Here is a 22,080-nt window from a genome sequence, read left to right as displayed (position 1 = left end):
CCAGTTTCTTGTCCGCAATGCTGGTGGGACATTAAAACGGCTGCAAGTTGTTGAGATGGCAACTGGATGGTGGAGTGAGTACACTTGTACTTGTTATCTGAAGGCTCCTGCAATTCGATCTTACATGGTTAAGATTGTACCTTAGAGTTTTTTCTGTACGGTTTCTTGTCAGTAATGTTATGATATGGAAATATCATCTCAGTGTTCAGATAATAAATGATGACACCGTGTACAAATTCATTGACAGTTGGAAATTAAACACAGGTTACTTGTCGATGTCCTGGAAATAATTTCCTTCATGAGACAGTGTATGTTATTTTAATTTACCGGAGAAATATGAGATGTAAAGCTCCGTGTCATTTTAATAACCCGACTATGAGCCGAAACGACGGAAATAAATTTCTAATTCCGTAGTATTATTGAGGTTATAAAAGCACATTACGGTCTGAGCGTTGGTTTTTAACATGACGTCATTTGATTGGTTACGTCGATAGAATAGGGGCGTTGTGTCGGCGTGTGAAAGACCGATGAACTTGAATAAGTCATCTTTACTCATAATTCCAGTCGACCAAGCTAGTTAAAAATGGGTACGGATAATCCGGAAACGATCAATGCCATTTGGCCATTGGCCAGTTGGTTGAAAATATCTTTTGTGAACCTTAGTTTTTATAACTGTAAAATATTGCTGTTTCTTTCTTCTATCCTTTGCATATGTTCGAGTGTTTTGGAACAGTCAAACTTGTGTTTTCAGATTCATGTTGGTATCAACAACAGCTATCAGTTATTTTAATTAATCACGTCGGCCTAATTTCCGTACATTCATGTTTCACTGTAGGTAGGGCGTGGGCGGGTTGTTTAATTAGCACATTGATGAGGTGAGATGACAACTCTATGTAATTACCTGAAAATAGAATGTTAATGTAAATTCTATAGTTGCTTTTTTAACAATGCTTTGAACAGTCTGCGGTTTTTATCACCATCTACCTGCGTCAAGCCGAGCAGAGATATATATACACATCAATGGACTTGTCTTGTGTGCAGAAAAGTAGGACGTAAAACCCCATTCATTTAATTGCATTTGTTTTGTTGTGGTGGAGAGTTTTTCAATTCGATTGAATCAAGCGCATCTTTATCAAAAAATATTACAGTAATATAATGGTTTTTAAAAGCTGTGGACAATTGCAAATAATTGAAGGCGTAGACGTCACTGAACCAACACAATGTCCCTCATTGCACACTGCATTTCTTTGCCTAACGTTATCAGTCTATGTCAGGTATTTATAAGATCTTACTAAAATTTCCATCACTTCCGAAAGTGCAGCTCAATTTCTAAAACATCTTAAGAAAATGTTTGTGATAGACGTTAAGATTGTGTACATAAAAGCTAAGCTCTTCTTTCGAAGATTATCCGCACTTAATATCAAATATATCTGTCAAATTAAACAAAATCCCTCAAAAGTGCAGCTCGACTATCTATTAACAGAAAAGTTCATTTGAGTAGGATGTTTAACTTCTAACCTTTGTTGATTTCACAATGAGGTTAGCAATGGGATAGAACAGAGATCTCTGAAGATTATCTCGAAATGATAAAGAGCGTCATTCAAACCAAATTGCTTTTCACTCTAGATGGTGATATCACCTCGCGGCAGTCAGTGATATTGTTATTACGTGAAATTACATGATGATATCGCTCACCGATATTTACCATTGTTGTAGGCGGCACAGTAACTCTTCTGTCAAGAAGGATGGAAACCTGCCAGTTTAAATTTATCCACCCAGCAGACGTTAATCTTCTAGATTATGATACTGACGTCAAGGGAAATTTTACGTCAAATCATAATACATGAAATAATCTGAAGATTTGTATTAATTCCAACTGTCAAGCTTCAGGTGTCTACAAGGTGTTCTTGATATATTTTGTCAACAATATTTAATCCACAAATAAAAAATATACTCTCGTCATAAATAGAAAGGGTGGGGGAACAGGTATGACCACTCTCCGTACACACTAAACTACCAACATTGGGGACTATATAAAGGCTATATCTTGAAGGAGGGGGGACCAACCTTACTAGTTGTTAAATCTGGTGGCATCTGATATAATCATTCTCTTAATAAGTCTACCTGAGCGTACTGACGACTGAAGAGTGCTCATGGCTGTATGGATGAAGGGCAATATCTGAATAGAGGCATGATTAACCCAGAACAACCGTGTTTTCAACAACTGCTAGTAATTACAGGAATTTGGTAGAATCTGATCAATCGTTGGATTTTCTAAATATCTTACGAATGCTAGCTGCCTATGTTCTACTTTCAAAGGGGGAAATCTGGTCGTCGATCTAAGCAGTCAGTGGTCGTCTGACCTTGTCATGCATGTGACTACTTGTCAGACCCAGTTGGACCAAGTGTGCAATACGAGCTATGGTATATCAATCAGTGTAATATCAAAGGAGAGGCCTTCTCTGTCACATAAGTAAAACAACTACCCTTTGAAAGTAAAGTGAGTGCTTTCAGACAGATTTGAACATACTTCGTGATCTCGGTCCATTTAACACAATGGCATCTTTTCTTTGTGAAAACATAAGTATTTTATTTTTCCCAGACTGCCATTTCCGATAACAAAATTTTCAAAGTAGCATTATTTCTTTATCAAGATTTGTTTGATTATTTTCTTATGATGTCAGACAAAAGTATGATAACAACATGTATTTCAATTTAAAGTCGATGTAAAGAATATTAGCTAAAGTCAGACAAGTTAAGTCACAGTCCGAAAATAGTGTCAAAAAATGGTAGGACAGATCAAAGTAGTAACGAATGAAATTCAATAATTTGCCAAAAGGGAGCCTCTTATGTGAAATACCATTGGCTCGAAGGCGTTGAAGTTTGTGTCAGTTTCTGCTAGACTTAGTTGTGACCACTACACATTCCGGCCTATTAAACTAATCCTTTAGCGACACTTAGGGGTAGAGATCACATTAAATAACGGAACACTACCATAAAATTGTGTTCCGTTATTTAAACCTATTAAACTACATCTTTTATATCCCGGATTATAAGCTTCTTGGTCTGGAATTGAAAAGGCTAAGATTAAAACTAAACCAATCCAACCAGAAATAGCGTCATACAATTACGACATACCCAACTACAGTCCCTTTGATTCCCAGTCGTGAACCATTTGATCTTTCTTACCGGAAGTTTCAAACAAAGACTCGTCTGAAACCAGATATAATTTTATGAGGTTAGAGTGAACTTTAAGGGATTGTGAGATTAATCTTTTTTCCGGTGAGAAAATGAAATGAAATAAAATGAAATGAATGGAGTTTTACGTCCTTCTTTTCTGCACCATGTGGGCTAATGCCTAATGAAGACTGGCAACGCCATGCAATGAGCAATATTTTGTTGTTGCATAAAAGTTACTTCTTTGGTCTGTCTCACCATTTTTAACATTCAGATTGATTTTACTCTATACACTGGGAGAAATGATCAAGGAAGAATTATATATATAGTAGTGTTGGGTGCGACGTGCGAAGCAGACCATGCTTACTATTTTCGATACACCTGATCGTACTTCTCTTTGAGGGAGTCCACTACTATAAGGCTTTTACTCTCGATTTTGTCATTCTTTGGACGGGATTTTTGATTCACGGAATTATCTTGCTTTTACGGATTTTATTCCTGTTTTATGAACCCAACACACTTCTTCTTCTGTAAGAAAGTTAATATGTCAAGAAGAAAGATCTTAATGACAAGTCTGATTCTCACTGGGAATTAAAGGATCATTAAAAACTATAATCAGACTAATGATTCGTCCTTCTCCAGACTTCTAGTATTTTAATCATTCTGTCAAGAAAGTCACGTTACTTGTAGAACTGTTAACGACATTCGCCGAAATGAAATGAATGGAGTTTTACGTCCTACCTTTCTGCACCATGTGATCTAATGAAGACGGAACATTCACAGACAGGTTCAGCTGGATTTTGTGTTCATCAAGTTCAACATTTTAAAATTTTTAAATGGCATAAGGTCAAATACATTTGAATTTGAATTTCAAGTCGTTTTCAGAAGAGAGAAGTAGAGTACAACATGTAGGGCACATGTCGACCATGTGGTTTAGAGATTCCGAGAGCAACCAGATTTTCGACGACTTGTAGAACTATAACCGACAATCTTAGACAAGTATAAGTGGAATTGAGTTCATCATTTATCATTTATATCTAATCGAATCTGACTGTGAACTCATCTTGTTTTGGTAGATGATTAATAACATTTAAATTGAAAGTAAAAGATGTAGGCCTAGAAAGTTTATCTATCTTTAGCAGAACAAAGTTCGATCTTGTAGTAGAGCGACTGAGTCTGGTATTTGGCTTAGGATAACATCTTCGAGATTCTGATCAATCAGTAGAGGTATTCGCCTACCGACGACTTATATGAATGCTCAGGTTCTATTCGTTGTGGCAAAACTTTGATCGAGGCTTGCACCAGAGCCATCAGACTATGTGAAGATCTTGTTAATCGCAGATGCAAGTTGATCACATTTGTTCGGTTAGTAGTCGATTACTTTGTCGATATGAACTTGATGTTGTGAATCACATATGGTATACACGTCGAAGTCGAAGCAGTCTGGCTTATATTTAAATGTTCTTGGCTTTTAATAATAAACAATATAATAAGGGACTCGTTAAACCCATGACAATAGTCGTGAAGCCCACCAATGGTTTTAGAGAACATAAATACCTAAGGCCTCTACCCCCAATAAACGAATTACATGAAAACGACAGAATAGGTCTGATTTAGTCACTATACCTATGACTCCACCCATCATTTGTTTTTTTTTTAATTTCCAAAACCTTCTGGTCTCGGGTATGAGTGATGGTAAAAACAGTATGTTATTCAAATCTCGAAAGCAAAGGCCTAGGAGAAAATTCCGTTACACCAATTGTTGTAATGTGAAGAAGAACAACAGAAATATCATATTTCAGGTACTCAGGCGTTTGCTCAAGGTAGAGTTGCAAATTGAAATTTTTCACAGAGACTTAACACTCTGGCTTTTTCAATCTGACCTTTTCTGGAGTTAATAAATCGGTTAGTTTCAAGTAAGCAAGCTAAAGAAATGTGACATGGAAATCCTTTTATAAATGGCAGCGTCTCAATGTCCTTTGTATAATCTTAAATTAGTCGTAAAATTGTCAGTAGATCGGGTTAGTGTTCTATAAACTGTCTCTGACATTTCGTTAAGTTGAAAATAACAAAGAACGAGAGAAATCTGATCATCTCCCCTTAATCTGCTCTTTAATCATGAAGGTTAAAAACAGACAACTTGGTGATCAACGTGCTTTCAATTGAAATAAACTTACACTAGAAAATTGCTGAATTATGTTATGTCCTAGAAAAAAAAATTAAAAAAGAACAGTGACGCGGAGGAAGGGGTTAGCCCCCCTCCCTCCCATTTTTTCATCATTGAGTTCATGCGTGTTACTGTGAGCCGTCATAAACAAAAATTACCACAATAACACGCACTGGTGTTGCGGGATGTCCAAGGTTAGATCTGTTGAATCGCTGGGAATGTCTGTAGCTCTGTGTCTAGTTTGTGCTCAATTAGTATAATTTGTCTATACCAGTTATCAATATTATACAGCACAAATTAACGCCTGGAGGAATACGTCTGAGTAAACAGTAAATTATCCCCCAAATATCATATTTCTCTCTATCCATTAGAACCTAAACCTTTTTAATGATCAACATTCAGACACTCAGAACAGATACAATAATTCAACGTTAGCTCGTAAAGAGTTCGCTAACAATAGTATAAAACTAACCACACGGCGGTCTAAACCCAACTCCCGTTCCCTGTTGTAGGGTTACCCTAAATCTGTTTCTGAAAGTTGTGATTAAGCTTATCCCAGTGAATCTTTGTAAATTTTAACAAGACTTTTTGACACTCTGACGAAAGAAACTGCAACTAATTGGAGAATTTAACACAATGTTTATTTTGTAATGTTTGTTTACAAGTCATTACGTTCATTCTTAAATCTTGTCTTTTGTTAATATCCCGATTCTCAACCTTTTGAGTTTCTCGTCACCCCAACCTTTTATGCTTTCATCATCTTCCCTTAAAAGTACCATGGATGCAAGGTTTAAAGACCTTCTGTGGACCAAAACTATGTCTAAGTGGTACTATTGACATAATGTGTCATAAAATATGACTCAAAGGACTCCAGACACTCAGAAACCAGTACCCAATTTGACTCGTTACAAACAACCATGGTTTTTGGCACCCTTCTTCTGCCGAGAGTCTTGGCACAAGTACCCAAATTGATTGGGGATCAAAACCATAAGTATTGGCACAAATAACAGAGCTGTTATAAAATAATCCTGTCAAAAATTCTAGAACTGATCGCTGGTATCCCTTAAGGAACTAGTTCTCCGATGCAACCAACAAATTTTATTTGCAAAATTCTTCTACCATGTGGATGTGGTGGTTGTTTGGTATCCTTCTAGGACCCCAATTAGACACCCATAACCTTAATCAACACAAACGTTGATTACAATGAAACAGTATTAGTTTTAATTAACCAATGTCCACATCTACGAGAAATTGCCAGAAGTGTCTGGTACCAGTTCTACGAGCTAGTCAATTATCAGACGACTATATATCCCTGAAGGGTAATGAGATTCAAGCTATTTCAAGAACCTCTCTAAGACCTATTGGAATTATTGTACCTACAGGTATAACTCCCTGGATTGTATTAGACTTACATCAAACAGAAATAGACCAGAGATAGATGGAGTCTGAATTTGATGATAAGATCATGAGACGCTGGCTCGGGGCTTGTTATAGTTAGTGCTTTTATTTTGATTATGGTTCGTTATCCAGGTTGTTTTTGGGTCTGAATCTCTGATCCAGTGTGACTGCTGTTTATGGTTGGTTTAAGTTCGTGGTTCTGTATTGAAGCTGCTCGGATTCATTATCATTCGAAATTCAGGTGTATTCTAATTCATGGTTCGTGACATTAAGATGTTTAGCAAATTATTTTGATTACTATGTCGCCTTATATCTAAATTTTTACCCGATCAAGTTTTCGAGAATATGACTTGTTTTATAAAATTGTTCGTATTGAAAATTACATCACAAGACAGGAGATCCTTTTGTGAAAATCCATTTCCGAGGAGACGAATTCGGTTAATTAATACGGATAATGCCATATTAAAACTTTTCCCACTTATTTCCGTTTTCATATTACTAGTGAGGATCTTTATGGACCTGAAACAGTTAATTACTTTATTACTCCGGATTCAATGTCTTTATACAGCCTTAATGACCGTAATTTAAATAAAATAATAGATCCGCCAGCGTGCCCACCCACTCAATTAAAGGGACAGTATGGACTACAATAAATTTTGATTGTGAAGAATTCAGACACTTGATTTCAGACACATCAAAAACCTTCTTTCCAAATAAATAAATAAATAGATAATAAATTAGGCTACTAAATACAATGGAATAAAAATCTTAATTAATAAGTGTAGTGAGTAGAAAATATCTGGACACTTGGTGTCAGTTTTCATTATGTAATGATTCCTCGTTGTTTCTTATCAAAATATAACTTTTGTCGATCAGTTTCCTCGCTTGAACTGTTAAAATAAAAAAAAATATTTTCATCGGTTACCTCCCTTGAACTATTAAAATTGGTCAGTCAAATCACTGTTTCTTTTAATTTGTTTTTGAGTATGTTGGGCAGCAATGACGGGTGTAGCACCAGACAGAGTATGCATACTCTTCTAGACACCTGCTACCTCATTATGAAATACTTACTCACTTATGATTGATATACTTCCTCATGTCATTAGCTGCTACCAATGTTTCGCCAAGTGTTGTTTTGGAATTCCCATTTCGTTTTGCGTTCGGATCGATAGTGTTAGGTTATTTATGGTAGAGGGTAACCGAAAGAAGACCATTAATTGGTCATCATTGCGAAATTTCTATATGCGTGACATACCTATGGGATCATGTTATCCAGTAAGATACCTGCTCGTGGGAAAAGTGCTTCCGAACTCTATCATCAACATTAAACATAATGTGAAATACGAATCAGGTTAAAACGATAGCCACCCAACCTCCCACCAGCTCAATTTCCGGTTATTTTCCCGGATCTATCAGTTAGACCGGAAGTGCGGGGAGGTCAATTATAGCTCATTATTTTCTTCTCTTTCATCTACGTCATACAATAGCCTCTAAGACTCGGGAAATCAGAGCATGTTAGCCATTTAGAAGTCTCTTTTTGTGGTATAATACAGTAGATAAGAGTATCTTTGCACTTATTTCCATTTTATTTTCAGAGCCAAACTAAGGGTCATCTCATGCCACTGAAACGTGTTTTAGATAACTAATGCTCTTTTTTAATTTATTTTTGTTTGGAAATCTGGTTTGCAAAATTGTACTTCATGCATGTATTTTAGATAAACAAGCCTCACCAGGTCATCAGAGACCAAATTTAATAAGGGTGTTAATTTATCAAAAGGTGAATCAGTACAGTAAGCAAGGTTTCTGAACTTGAGCAAAGAAAATATTCTACTACACGAGGACTCCAATTCGTGCCTAATGAGATTGTCTTAGAAGAAGCTTCCCCAATATTGTACCATATAGATTTATAATTTGTGGTCGAACACTATTCAGAAATGATACTGTTGTAAAAGAAAGTTCATGTCTAATTAGTTTGATTATCTGATGGACTAGCAGAGATATTTTCTAACTAGTAACTACTGTTAACCAGCGAACATGATAATCTTGTCTAATTGGGTTTTGGAGATTAGGATTTGTAAATGGTTTATCTGTATAATCGTACCAAAAGATGAATTGTAACCTACATAGTTCAAGCTCTAAAAAAACATTGACCTAAGCAAAATAAATGTGTCTGTTTCTAGTTCAATTCTTACCCAAAATCACCCAGAAGGTGACAATCACCATTAGGGCGGTTCTAAGAATGTTTTGTACAAGCTACCGTCGAAGTTGTTGAGGTTTTAAAAACATTATATTGTGTAACGTGACGTTTCCCTGTTCTAGACAATCTATTTCCGACAAGTTTCTAACTAGAGCGTTCTAGTTTTCTAAAGAAATCTGATTCCGATATTTTTGTCAGGAAGATGATTCTCTTGTCATTTTCTTGTCTTACCATCCGGATATTACTAGAATAAAAACTCTCCAATCAAATGACTTCTTTTCTTTGCAGCTGTTATGAAAGTTGACGTCTCCATCCGCTTTTATGCTTTTTATATGGCTGCACACGTCAAAAGCACTGTCTTTCATTTCAAAGTTGTATGGATTATTAGTACATTTTGTAGGATTGTTCTGAAATCTTAATCGGATATTAAAATCTAGCATTTTCCGAGTCTGTAGTGTGTTCACAAATTTATTTGAAAGTTCATTGTCTTCAGCCATCCCTGAAACCAAAGCTGTAATCTGATGGTAAAAGAAACTAGCTTGAAGATGAAGTATTTGATGACCTCGAATAAGTCATCTTTCCTGTTTTTGAGGTTTTGAATTGACTTTTATTATTTAAAAATTCATTATTAAGCCACCAAAGACTTTATCATTTCTGACAGCTGGTGGTGGGCGTATATAACTTTTCAGATGAACATGGAAACCCTAATTTAAAACTCTAATTAAAACAATCCCCTCATTGCACAATCCAGAGTGTTCTCCGTGTTTATTATCCCTTCAAAACGTGAGGCAAAACACATGTCAAACATCGTGAACAAAAATTAATTTAGTAATAATTTGTAATCAAATCTCGTTCGTTGGCGATTGTTCTGTTTTCCAAGAATAATACGATGGTGCTATTTCTGAAGTTGTTTTTGTCTGTTGAGACCATCATGACTGGTATTAATTTTGATCTAGATATGGTATTAAGGAAATAATCCTGTTGAAAATGAATACAAGCTACTAATGTATTTTGAAGCTAAATATTGGTTGGAAAACACAGGGATAAGATACTTGGTTGTTACACAAATTTTAATATCGGCCATAGTCTACTGTTTATGTAAAAAACGAAGCCATTGTTACCTATCTTATCCGCAAACCAAAATTCCTACTCGAAAATCACCGACGAAGACAAGTAATGAGCCAATAATTGTCAAGGTTGAGATTCAAAATACGATAGCTCTGTTGAAGCGCCATAGATGGCAAGGAGTGTCTGTGAGGTACCTCGAGAGAATTTTCGACACATTTTTTGCAGGTCAAAAATAATTGACCTTTTTGACCCCATGAGAGCTTAGAGTAGGCACTGTCCTGTTCGAACAAGGTCGAATGATCTGTTAATTCTTTCAGTCCTGTATGGGATGATAATATGCTGATAATTCTTAAATGATTTTGTAAGATAGATTAGTTTGTCAAAATTAAACTTCAAAACTATCCGAATTGTGATAATTGATCCTAAAGAAGTGAGTTAATAGTATAAATCGACAGATATTAAAAGTAAACCACCCACGCAATCGTTATGATAAAAAAGAAACCTATAACAACAAACAGATTTAAATGCTAATTATCTCATGTTCTATCGTACACGGACTGTATTTATTAAGATATTCCGTGTTCTAGAAGATTAAGACTGGGATTTTTCGTGACGACAACTAGCGTATTAAAGAACCATTATAACCTACAGAGCGGTGTTGTCCATCTTCACAATGCCAAGCTATTGCCAACTGCGTCTTATACCTTGACTGCAATAGCCACCTTTCGCGTATCACATAAGCTTGTAAGTGAAGTGATTTGATTGGAGAGAAACTAGAGATTATAGCCAAAGACTTTGCAAAGAAAGATTGTAAACAGTTATATGGTATTCGTGTAGTCGGAGGCTATGATTGGCTGTATTCGCTAGTGTACAAACCATTCAGATTGCTGCATTTACAAACTGTTTTCCCTGATACAAAAAAATGGCTATGGTGTTTTCACCCCTGGGGATGTGATAGTAAGTGTCAGGGGTGTGGCCAACTGTTGTGAAAAAAGAATTTATCTTGAATGTTTTGTATATCTATTGGTTTTGGGGTCTGATAAAGATTTGAATGTTTGCACTAGGGGTGTGAGGGCTGGAAAAGGTTGGGAACCACTGAGTCAAGGTATTAGACACAGTTTGTAAAAGCTTGACATTGTGAAGATGAGTTTTGTCGTCTCACAAACCGTTCATTATTTCACGACATTTACTGACTTTATTCTCTCTCGAGTTGAATAATGATCAAAGCCTGCCATCGCCTGTGGTGTAAATTTAATAATAAAAAAACGTTATAACAAGGTTAGCGTCCTCAATTCGGTCAACTACAAACAAACAAACAAACAGCGGTTCAATGTTCTGATAAGAGACAAAAAAATCTTTTACATCATTATAGCGATTATACTTTATACATGTAATATGATTGGACCACATTGGATCAACTTTCGATATAATGATGTCTCCAAGATGTTTCTAGATATATTAGTGCGTGCGTGATACTTTATCACAGGATAAAATAGACAGCTACAATAGTGCAAATAGACTGATGGAAAGGACTCTCTATAAAGTGTTATTAGGGGCTTTTTTGGGTAAAAGCCTTCACAAAATATTACAGGTCTGCCGAATCCGAAAAAAACGGTTCTCAAGCGAAATTCTGGATCCCTGACCTTCTATTTTGTATAACAAAATGACATCACTTTTTTCAGATTTAGCATATCTGAATAAGTGGAAAAAAAGCCCCTCATATGAACATTTCTCTGAAATTCCACTAGTCAAATTGCTATGTGACATTTTTATACAATGGAACGGCTTCTATAATGCTTTCAGAACAGTTATCTTCCCCGATGAGGATGAGGAGAGATGATGGCTGACTGGTCTCTTAAAGGTCACATCATATTGATAGAATAAGTCTAAAGGTTCTTCATCCGTCATTCATCTTTTGAAATCTTTTAAATTAACTGTTTGATCTTTGTATATTTCAGCTGGCACTTGTCAAGTTCTCGATCCCGTCCAAAATGGTATCTGGAAGATCGAAGGTTTTCATCCGGGTAGTATAGCTACACTGACCTGTAATGAAGGGTATACCCTGATCGGAAGTGACGTCAATACACAGAAGATTTGTAAAGACGATGGTGATTGGGTGGGAGAAGATAATAAATGTATTTCAAATGCCGAGGCGGCCGCCATTGCACAAGGTTGGTTTTGAAAAAGTATCATAGAAACTTTTAAAGGGACAGGTGCCATTTTGGGGGGTTGATTTTAGTCTTAAATATATGCAACTAATCTTCATAAGTACTAAAAATGTACGAACATCACATAGTTCCTTTAAAAATAATTCAAACTAGGAATTTTACTCACTATTTCTATAGATGTCTTTTCTATATATTTTAAAATAACGAGTCGTCATTTTAATATTAAAGCGCGGGTAATTATGGACACATCGACGGTGAGCTATAAAAACTATTACTGATTAGCTCAGCTAGAAAATTCCAATGTCTGAGAGAAAAGTATGACAGGTCAAATATATGACCTACATGTCCCTTCTGAAAATTATTGCAGACTGAATCATATATACTAATCGTTCCTCTAATCCGTCAACGACAATGAGGGACGCAGATCACATAAAATAACTCAACACAATTTTATGATATACTACTTCTAAATTGTATTGTACACGACGTTTACACAATTTACATTTTCATTAACAGTACTTTTGTTCCCTTTGGCTTTTATTGGAAAACAGAATATAATAAGCTTAAAGCCTGGTGGTGTTAATTATCAACTTTGATTATTCTTGACATCTTGTTAACTAAAGTATCATTTATTTGGTTATTTAGAATGCGAAAAAAACGGGGCCAACCATGACAATGTTGGGATGATGGAGTCTTGTATCTTTTCAGATGTGCTGTTTCTCAAAAATTTATTTCTGTCATAAGAAGTCCTTCAACTTTTGTTACATGCTCTGTTTCTTTGTTATAAATGCCTCTCGATCCTAAATATCGTTCAAATGTATTGGTATTGCAACATAAAGACAATGCACTAGCTTCCTATTTTCGTTGCAATAACATAAACAAGACGTAATAATAGGGTGTGATCGTCATTTGGTTTAAAATGGGTAAAAACATCTCCATGGCTTGAGGTATGAGATAGAAATAGATCAGAGAGATGTGTTGAAATTAAGATTCATGACAGGGCCTAAGGGGAGCCTCACACTAGACTGGTACAAATCAAATCAACAGAATGTCAGTATTGAGTAGACGTGTTGATAAGGCAGAAGAAATGTATGTACTCTTACTTTCAGGAGGTCTACCGTTCCTAATAATTGTAATAACGCTGGTACTGTGTGCTCTGTTATTGGCCACCATTGTGTTAGTGATAGTTATATTGGTTTACAGACGACGAAAACAAGGGTAAGTCTTCACTCTCTTAAAATAATGAATTAAGGTGGGAATTGATATGGTCCTGATAAATATCGAGAGTAGGGTATTTCTCAATGTAAAATTCGACACACAAGTTCTGTTGTTCTATTTTATGCGAAACAGGGCTCGGGTGTACTCTCGGTAGATAATAGAAGAAGCGAACACTCGCGGTACAGGTCCGAATAGAATGATACACGATTTGCTTCATTGTCTATACAAGCCATGATCGCACCTTTCTCAAGCTAGTGTAATGTCTATTCAAGAGCAGACAACTAAGGTGCGGGCACACGAGGGGTTTTGTGTCGCCTACTAGAGTCTTGTCAGGAATTTCCCTGACCGACACGGGCACACGAAGAGTCAAAAATCTGTCGATAATCACGTTAGGAGCATGCAATTGAAAGGAAAATGAATCTGATCGGATGATGACAGTCTGTCTTTCAGACGACAAAAATCTCCGACCATGACCGTTCGTGTGCCCGCACCTTCAGAAAGCAAAAATTATTTCGTTACTGAAATCTAAAATCAAAGCGTCTTGTTTTACTGTTTCCCCATTTTACATTTAAACTCTATGGTTCTATGGTTCGGTCGAAAATCTGAATGTGGTTTCAGACTGTATAATTTCAGCAATTTGTCGATTAACGATTCATCGTTTCACAGGAATTGCCTCCCTAACTGGATTATAAATTGTGGTGACCTACTTTCAACTGAAACTCGTTAGAATTGTTTTAGCACTGATTACTTCCCTTGAGGCTGAAAATTTGGTTTAAAATCTAATTAACGTGTTAGCTCTTACAAATTGTTTAAAGGTTAAGTCAAGGTTTTTAAAAAAATTTATGTGTATCCGGGACAATGCTAGCATCAATTTGCATCATTCCAATTTCCAATCAGAAGTCTGTGGTTTCTGCAATTCCACTAAAATTAAGTGTTTGGTGACACCACTAATCGCAATGACCTCTTGTGATAAAGCATATTTTGCGATTAATGACGTTATAGAATGGTAAGTTTTAGTGGGATTGCAGGAATCACAGACGTCTAATTGGAATGAAGCAAACTGATGTTCTCAGTGTCCTCGATTGCCCGATACACATAATTTTTTTTTAGAAAAAGTCTTTAGCATCTGATTAATGTATTGTTTTGTTCTATAAGTAGCCTAGCCTATTATGAAAACGAAGGGCTCTTGGGGTAAAGGTACCCAGCTGAGAATTTCCTGCAGTGCTAACGGAACTCGTCTCAAAGTGTGATCTGTATTTCTTTGTTAGCACCAATTTCGTGCTAACATTTGACATTTACTTGTGACCTCAACCTTGATTTCGGTCATTTACCGTAGGAATTGTGTAATGAATGAGAGCCGACTATATCAGTATGGCACTAAAAAGTTATCAAAGATACCGGCGTAAATAATGATCTTTCAATTCTTTGAAGACAGCCGCACTAAATTCTAATTATTAAATTTTTCTGTTATTTTTCTTTCGGTTGAACTCATTCTTTCAGTCTTAGAAGTCAACAATGAAATTTGTCACTATTAATGTAATAAAATTTAACGTCTATTTCCTTCGAGAGATGTGTGAAGTGAATTTTAATTTCTAAGATTTTCCAATGGTCTACTTGACTAACATTGTAACCATTCTGCTCGAGTGCGTATTCAATCCCAACCGATTTTGCTCTCTCTCTCTTCAGTCGCGTTTCGTGTGTAATATCATTAAGGAAGTACGAAGCCTCCAGACATATTCTACATGTTCGTACAATAGAAAAGATATAGGTTTCTTATTCTAATAGTAATTTAAGATACATTGTAGTTGTCATTTCAGATCAGTTTTCTCAGATTAAATTTAGATTTTAGATTTAACTTAAGACATAAGGTTCAACTAGTTCCTGGCCATATCCCTTGTCGTTGTTTAATCTTTAATCAGTTATAGTTAGGTTGACTGAAATAATGATTGAATATGACTCATTCAGTACCTGTTTACAGCTTTACATTTTATTGACGTAACCAAGAAGCTCACAGTAAAACATTCATCTTAATTACGTTCCAACCATTCGGACGTTTGAACCCTACCTCTTCATGTCCCGGTATCTTTTTACGCCCTTTCTTGTACATTTCTCCTATTCATTAGAAGATCCATTTTGAACGAAAAGTTTCCATTACCAATATTGCTTATTATACAACCATACTTTTTACAATTGTCCCAGCAGCTAGTCAGGTACCCCCTTGGGCTGGGAATCTTAGCCCTATTGAAATATGTCTGTTAGGGTATATGCCTTACCCGAGTTCTTTTAGCATTTGATATTATCCTGCCATTATTTAGGATTATTTTCTTACAGTTAGATAAATCCCTATGGAGAAGTTTTACAAAGGCTGTATGGAAGCCGATTATGGTCGTTTGCTACTGTGAGAATTGTCAATTTATCAATCTTTTTTTTTTACCTTGTCTGAATCGGTAAATAATGAAGACGGATGAATCTGACCAATCGCTGGATTTAGTTGACCGGAGATCACAGAACATATAAAATAGCAGTTGCTGCCTGATTCCCTTCTTTCCAGCAAACGTTGAATCCTCTCTAGACCAAACTGTTGGAAATTGAAATTCCAGATGCAACATTTAAATTTCACTCGCCAGATATAAATACTAACCTGCGGTTGTATTACAATGTATATGGGACGTTATCAACAATCCACTAAGCAGATATCAGAAAAGTAGGACGCAAAACTCCATTCATTTCGTTTCCATTTACTAAGCAGATATATAAAATACAATGACGTCCGCGCCCATAATAACGAACATAATAACGAACATGATAACGAACATAATAACGAACATAATAACGAACATAATAACGAACATGATAACGAACATAATAACGAACATAATAACGAACATGAGCCTTTACTTCTTTAATGATCACGAAGTCAAGCGTATTCTTAGATTTGATATTATTAATCTTCTCTCATGTCGTAAGTAATCTTATACAGTTATATATAAAATGTCAATTGCATTAAAATGTCAACCAAGTACAGGCTAAGAAATGTACTGCAAGGACCTGTATGTACTCAGTTATTAAAGAAGTGTGTTTTATTACTTATATACTGTAATAATATATTCCCTGTGTTTTTTGTTGTATGTACTCCAAGAAAATTGTTTCGTTTTTTATTGTTCTTCGATGTTCTATTTCTATGAAATGCTGCATCCTTCTATTATTATTTGTCTCCGCAGTTCTGAAAAGATTTCCTGTAAAAGTTTAATGTTTACCATCATCTTGTTCAACCTTTTCAAAGATGCGCCAGTTTGAAACTTTCCTTTTCAGCAAATGAGAACAATGAATTCTTATAATGTTGCACGTTGTATTACAATTGTGTACAATTTTCGTAAAATTATGTTATTTACTTTTGTTTGACTGTTCAAAATTGTTAGCAAACATTCGAGAAGGATTTTGACAAAACTTGGTGAAATTGTTCATGATCACTAAACGATGAACCCTATCAAAAAAAAAAAAAATAAATAATAATAATAAAAATCGAAGAATATTTTATGTGAGTTATAACCTTGTTCGAAGCATGTTCAAATTTTAGTCCGTAATCGCCATAGGATCTCTCACTTGAGAAGACAAGTATACTCGTCATCGGAACCTTAAACAGATAATAAAGTACCAATTGACATAACAGACAGAGACTTATGTACCATAACGTAAAACTCCAGGACCGGTTCTACAAGAAATCTTACAATCAGATTTGTTGTAAGTTTGAAATTTTACTTTGAGATAAAATATTTGTGACAAAATTAATAAAATGTTTTTGTGCAGATAGGCCCTGTATCATATTGTCATTTGACATTTCCACATCATCACATAATTCCATTTCAATTTCTCGTGAAATTTAACAAACATGAATAGCCTTGAGGTAATACTTAATAGAATGATACTGTCACTGTCATTTGGCTGCCCTGACATTCGTTGTGTAATTATAAAACTGATTTAAAAGTGGAATATAATGAAATTGAATTCTATATGTCTCTGGTGTTTTTACACTTTATCCACTTGAAATAAAATACCAGAAAGATAAAGACATAACTCTTAATTTGACATGAATAACAACTACAGTTCTCTTCTTTAGTATCACCTGATTTAAATTTGGTTTTATTTTTATATTCGTGCATTTTGCTGCAGGTTATTTCACTTGGTACCCCTGATCTGGAATATATTAAACTCAAGCCAATCAAATTATCAGTAAAAGTTTCCCTGCTGTATATATTCTTGGTAATTCATTGTTTTAATCTACGTTGTACTTCTTCTTTACGTGTTTTTTATCGCCATGGATAACTTATGACAATAAGATTGTCAACTTAGCAGTCCACAAAGCTACTCTATTAATTGAAATTTTTCTCTTATTTCATAAATGTTAAAAAACAAATTTGCCAAAAAGTATACCACTTGTCTTAGGGTCCATAGTAATATAAGGTTCAGTGATTTACATTTTAAATAGAGACACTTCCCTCCCAGAAAATTCACTTGAAAACGAGCTACTTTTCGATTTGAAAATTCCTCTCTGTGTAAATCATGTTTACACAAAATAACTTTACCAGTGGTTAACAATTTTATCAACCCGAAGACAATCTTAGATTCCCAGTAGTATTTTATAATTGATATTTCAATTTTTTCGTAACTTATTGACAAAATTCAATTCAGAAATCATTGTAGTCAGAGAGGAGGTTTAGAGACTGCGTTCAGTAGAAAATAACCTTAACGCTTTCCAACTGTGCACACTGTATATTGTTTTGTGTTTCAGAAGAATTGTTATCTTAAAATAATAAAAATTGTTATTTCAGGGTGGAAGATTCCTCTCCAGGACTGGAACCTAAAATTAGTTTTGGTGCCTTGGATAAACCATTGACAGGCCATGCTGTAGAAGTTCAACCAGAATTGGGAAACCTGGAACCACGTGTTGTCGATCAGAGGGCGTATTTCATGTAAGTATTTAATTTAAAAAAAAGCAAGTACGAACGAAACAATATTTTAGCAATGCCCTGGTTTTAGCCAATGAATTTTTCATATGAGGAAGTATATCAATCATAAATGAAGCAGTATTTCATTATGCTGGTTTTCACGATGTAAATTGTAGAAACGTTATGTTCATGTCGGAATCCTTAAACCGTAATTCAAAATAACAGGATAGTAATCAGAAACAAAACATTTATTGGAACTGAGTCCATGACTTGGGATTACAAATCTAAGTATCGTCGTAACTGCTTACGTGGGATGAACGTTTGATTAAAATTGAGGGATTATTTTTCTCATTAGAGCCTACTCAAGATTGATTCTGTTACGCAACTTTCCCTTCTACTTGACTACATTGTGATTCGTGTTGATTAATTTAGATCAAGGCTAGCATGCTCTCTTATTATTGTTCGTATTCTTGTCTTACTGACAGACAGAAATGAAAGCTCTTAAACATTCTATAATCGAGAAACGTTTTGATATTAAACTCTAACTTTTCAATTTTGTAAAGTGTTACACCCCTTATTTCGCAATTTATATTTCCGCACCAAAGTTATTGTTATAGTTTTTACAGGTGAAGTTTTAGGTTTGCGTTCATGATTAATGTGATTCCAATCCGCTTTCAGCACTCAGAGCTTCCTCGTAAATAAACCATCTTTGAACTTCTCCTGAACGAATAGCTCTGCAGAAGAAATACATGCTTTCTGCTCACTGCACCACCAGCGAAGAATATTCTCGATTATTATCTTGTTGGTGTAGATTAAAACTCCAATAAACTTATTTCATGTCTAGATCTAGTTTTTCAGATCAAAAATCTAAGACTTCCCGCAGGCAATTTCATGATAGAGATTTTAACACCTATTTTTATGTCATTTATTCTATTTTGAAAAAAAAATCGGAACAGAATGAAGTTGATGGAAACCAGAAAACCAGCAGGTTTCTTTTAAACTCTGACAAAAGCCTGAGGCAATAATTATATATGTTTTCTGAGAACTAAAATCAGCCTTATTTACGACATATATTTTACTTATTTCTCCAGATCCATGACATAAATACACGCTCGTGTGGTTAAACAATATTTGAAATTTGTGTCTATTTAGAATAATTATAAAACTCCTGAGGCAGCATTTATATATGTATCTGGAGAACAAAAGTCTTCTACGACACGAACTTTTCTTTTATCTGGTGTAAATCACAAAATTTGATTATTCTGAAAAAGCCAGAACAAAACTTGTTCCATATTATAATCTTTCACAAAATTATACTCCTTTACTGTATAATTTAAAATTAACAACATTTATATGTCATTAGTCGTTCACATGGTAACATTACCTGTTCTCGTCGTGTGCTACATTCAGTGCAAGTTGCTGTTAACTTGGCACATTCCCTATTGCAGATGGCATAGCATTACTCATCTTCTTTAGCAAATCTAGAGTTACAAATTCGCTACTCATGTATGAAATGAAAACTTTACTCTATTTGCAAATTGCACGACTTAGCTGATCTTTATTTTAACCACTAAGTACAGCAAAGTAGGACTAATGATTCTAGTCTTGTAATTGTTGCTGAATAAATGTTATTTATATGTAAAGAATTACCGAGTCATTCTACTTCTACTCCACGACTTTGATCATCTTTGTTAAGCCATCAAGGAGCAGAAAAGTAGGACTGTTGACTCAAACCTTGTAATTGAGGTTAAAATAATGAAACTCTATATTGAAGGAATGACCTAGTGATCTAACCACAAACATCATCTGACAGTTCTAACTTGTGGTTAAATGTTAAGACAATAATTTAGCAGAGACAAGACAGAGAGATTGTTAATTAGATAACTATAATATATAGGTGACAAAACTATTCTAGATAAAAATAAAAATCACTCGTTACTTCCATCCATCATCTCTAGAAGGGTTTGGTATAAAATCTCAACCGACCAACCGCACTATTCGGTAAACCGGAAGTGAAATATGGCAATATTATGGATACTAAATTTCATACAACATAAAACATTAACTCAGAAGGACGCCAATATTATGGAATCGTTAAGAAACAGACCTATTAAGTAAGTAATGGTGGGTCGGTACTGATGTTGACTGTTGAGGCGGTTGGCCTTTTGGAATTTTCTACCAAAACTTCTGAACTCAAGAGAGAAAAGCGTGATCTGTAACAAAAACACGGAATTAGGTTTGACATTATCTGTAAGTCTTACTACCAAGAGATTATTTCTTCAATAAACCTCTAGTATTCTACCTCCTACAGTTTTATATATCCTACTAGATCATAGATAGCTTCGTCAAGTCGTTCTTTATTTTCATAGGTTTGGGTTCAAATTGTGGAATTTTAAAAAATATGAAACGAAAAAAATATTAGGTTGTACTCAGGGTAATAGAAAATATAGGCCATGTGGACGTTCTTCATTAGCTCACTTGGTGCAGAAAAGAAAGAACGTAAAACTCCACTTCGTTTCATTTCTCTCTTGAATGTTGTGTTTACAAAACTGGTCCTAGCGTGGCATCAAGTGTTTTGTAAGAGTAATCGGTACACTATTTATATATACACAGTAAATAACCTCTTATTCATTGTATTTGTGAATGCAGTGTTTGTGAAAGAAAACAAAACTCAAATTTTCTTCTTAGAGTTCGAGCCAATGAAAATTTAAAACTAAACTGGAAGTGAGATAGTTGTCAATATCAATAACTGAAATCTAGGAAAACTAAACCAGAATTTAAGTACTTTTTTGTAATATTAATAACACAATGTATCATATTTCTGCTGGTATCTTCTAGGCAATATGGTCAATTACCGCCAAGACGATTTCTACCCATGGAGCCACAGAGACGTTTAATACCAGTACCAGAAGAAGATGGCGATGCGGAACTGACGTCACCAGATGGAACACATTACGTCATCGATCCATCAGATATAGATATGGAAAATAGCTTACAAGACTGGAGCCAGGCGTATGGTCCTTTAATACCTCCAGAACCCAAGAGCAAAAATGATTGTAAATAGCGAAGTTTTTGGACCAATAAACCCAACGCTGGTTGCTGGAACATGGAACATATTGTCGATCAGATAGTAAAACTATGTACGAACTGGTCATAACGGATTGCAAATCGTTAATATTCCCCTCTCTCTACCCTCGATTCGTGATACAGAATATTGTGATACTGAAACAAGGCAAAGTGCACTACGTAATTTTCAACAGATCCAGTAACAGTTTATTAGTGGCAAGTGCGAATAGACACGCTGTCCTGTGTGGGATTATTGAAACAGTACAATATAGAAGAATCTAATACGGATTCGGATTTTTGCTTATGTTCTTCTGTATCGATCTCAAATGCTATAAAGTAACTCGTCTATTCGCACTTACCCTCAGATTTTAATGCAAGGGAAGTAATCCGCTTGTATAAATGCGGTAAAATAAACTTTAATCCCTCAAGGATTGCAATTGACCAGTTTCGATACATTAACCTTACCACAGAGCGCTTTGTTCTGGGAAGTCATTCACTATAAATTTAGTAAAAGCAACTGTAATCCCCCAAGAGCCAGTGACCCTACCACAGAGCGCCTTGTTCTGGACAGTCTTACACTATAAATGTAGTAAAATCAACTGTAATCCCCCAAGAGCCAGTGACCCTACCACAGAGCGCCTTGTTCTGGACAGTCTTACACTGTAAATGTAGTAA

At 35.2% G+C, this 22,080-nt stretch overlaps 1 protein-coding gene across 1 annotated transcript; it reads left to right on the top strand.

Moving 5' to 3' along the window:
- Positions 1-6,575: 6,575 nt before the first annotated feature.
- On the top strand, positions 6,576-21,711 carry LOTGIDRAFT_237344 (hypothetical protein; the record flags this gene model as incomplete). The annotated part of the gene is made up of 5 exons (XM_009046583.1): positions 6,576-6,726; positions 11,966-12,178; positions 13,285-13,393; positions 18,223-18,363; positions 21,178-21,711. 5 exons carry the CDS (start codon positions 6,576-6,578, stop codon positions 21,401-21,403), a joined length of 840 nt encoding a protein of 279 aa, XP_009044831.1. The 3' UTR covers positions 21,404-21,711.
- Between the last annotated feature and the right edge of the window lie 369 nt (positions 21,712-22,080).

The sequence above is a fragment of the Lottia gigantea genome, assembly GCF_000327385.1.
Source record: "Lottia gigantea unplaced genomic scaffold LOTGIsca_103, whole genome shotgun sequence".
Taxonomy (NCBI): Eukaryota; Metazoa; Mollusca; class Gastropoda; family Lottiidae; genus Lottia; species Lottia gigantea.
Note: the sequence above shows the minus strand (reverse complement) of the source record. Positions and strands in the feature narration are given on the sequence as shown.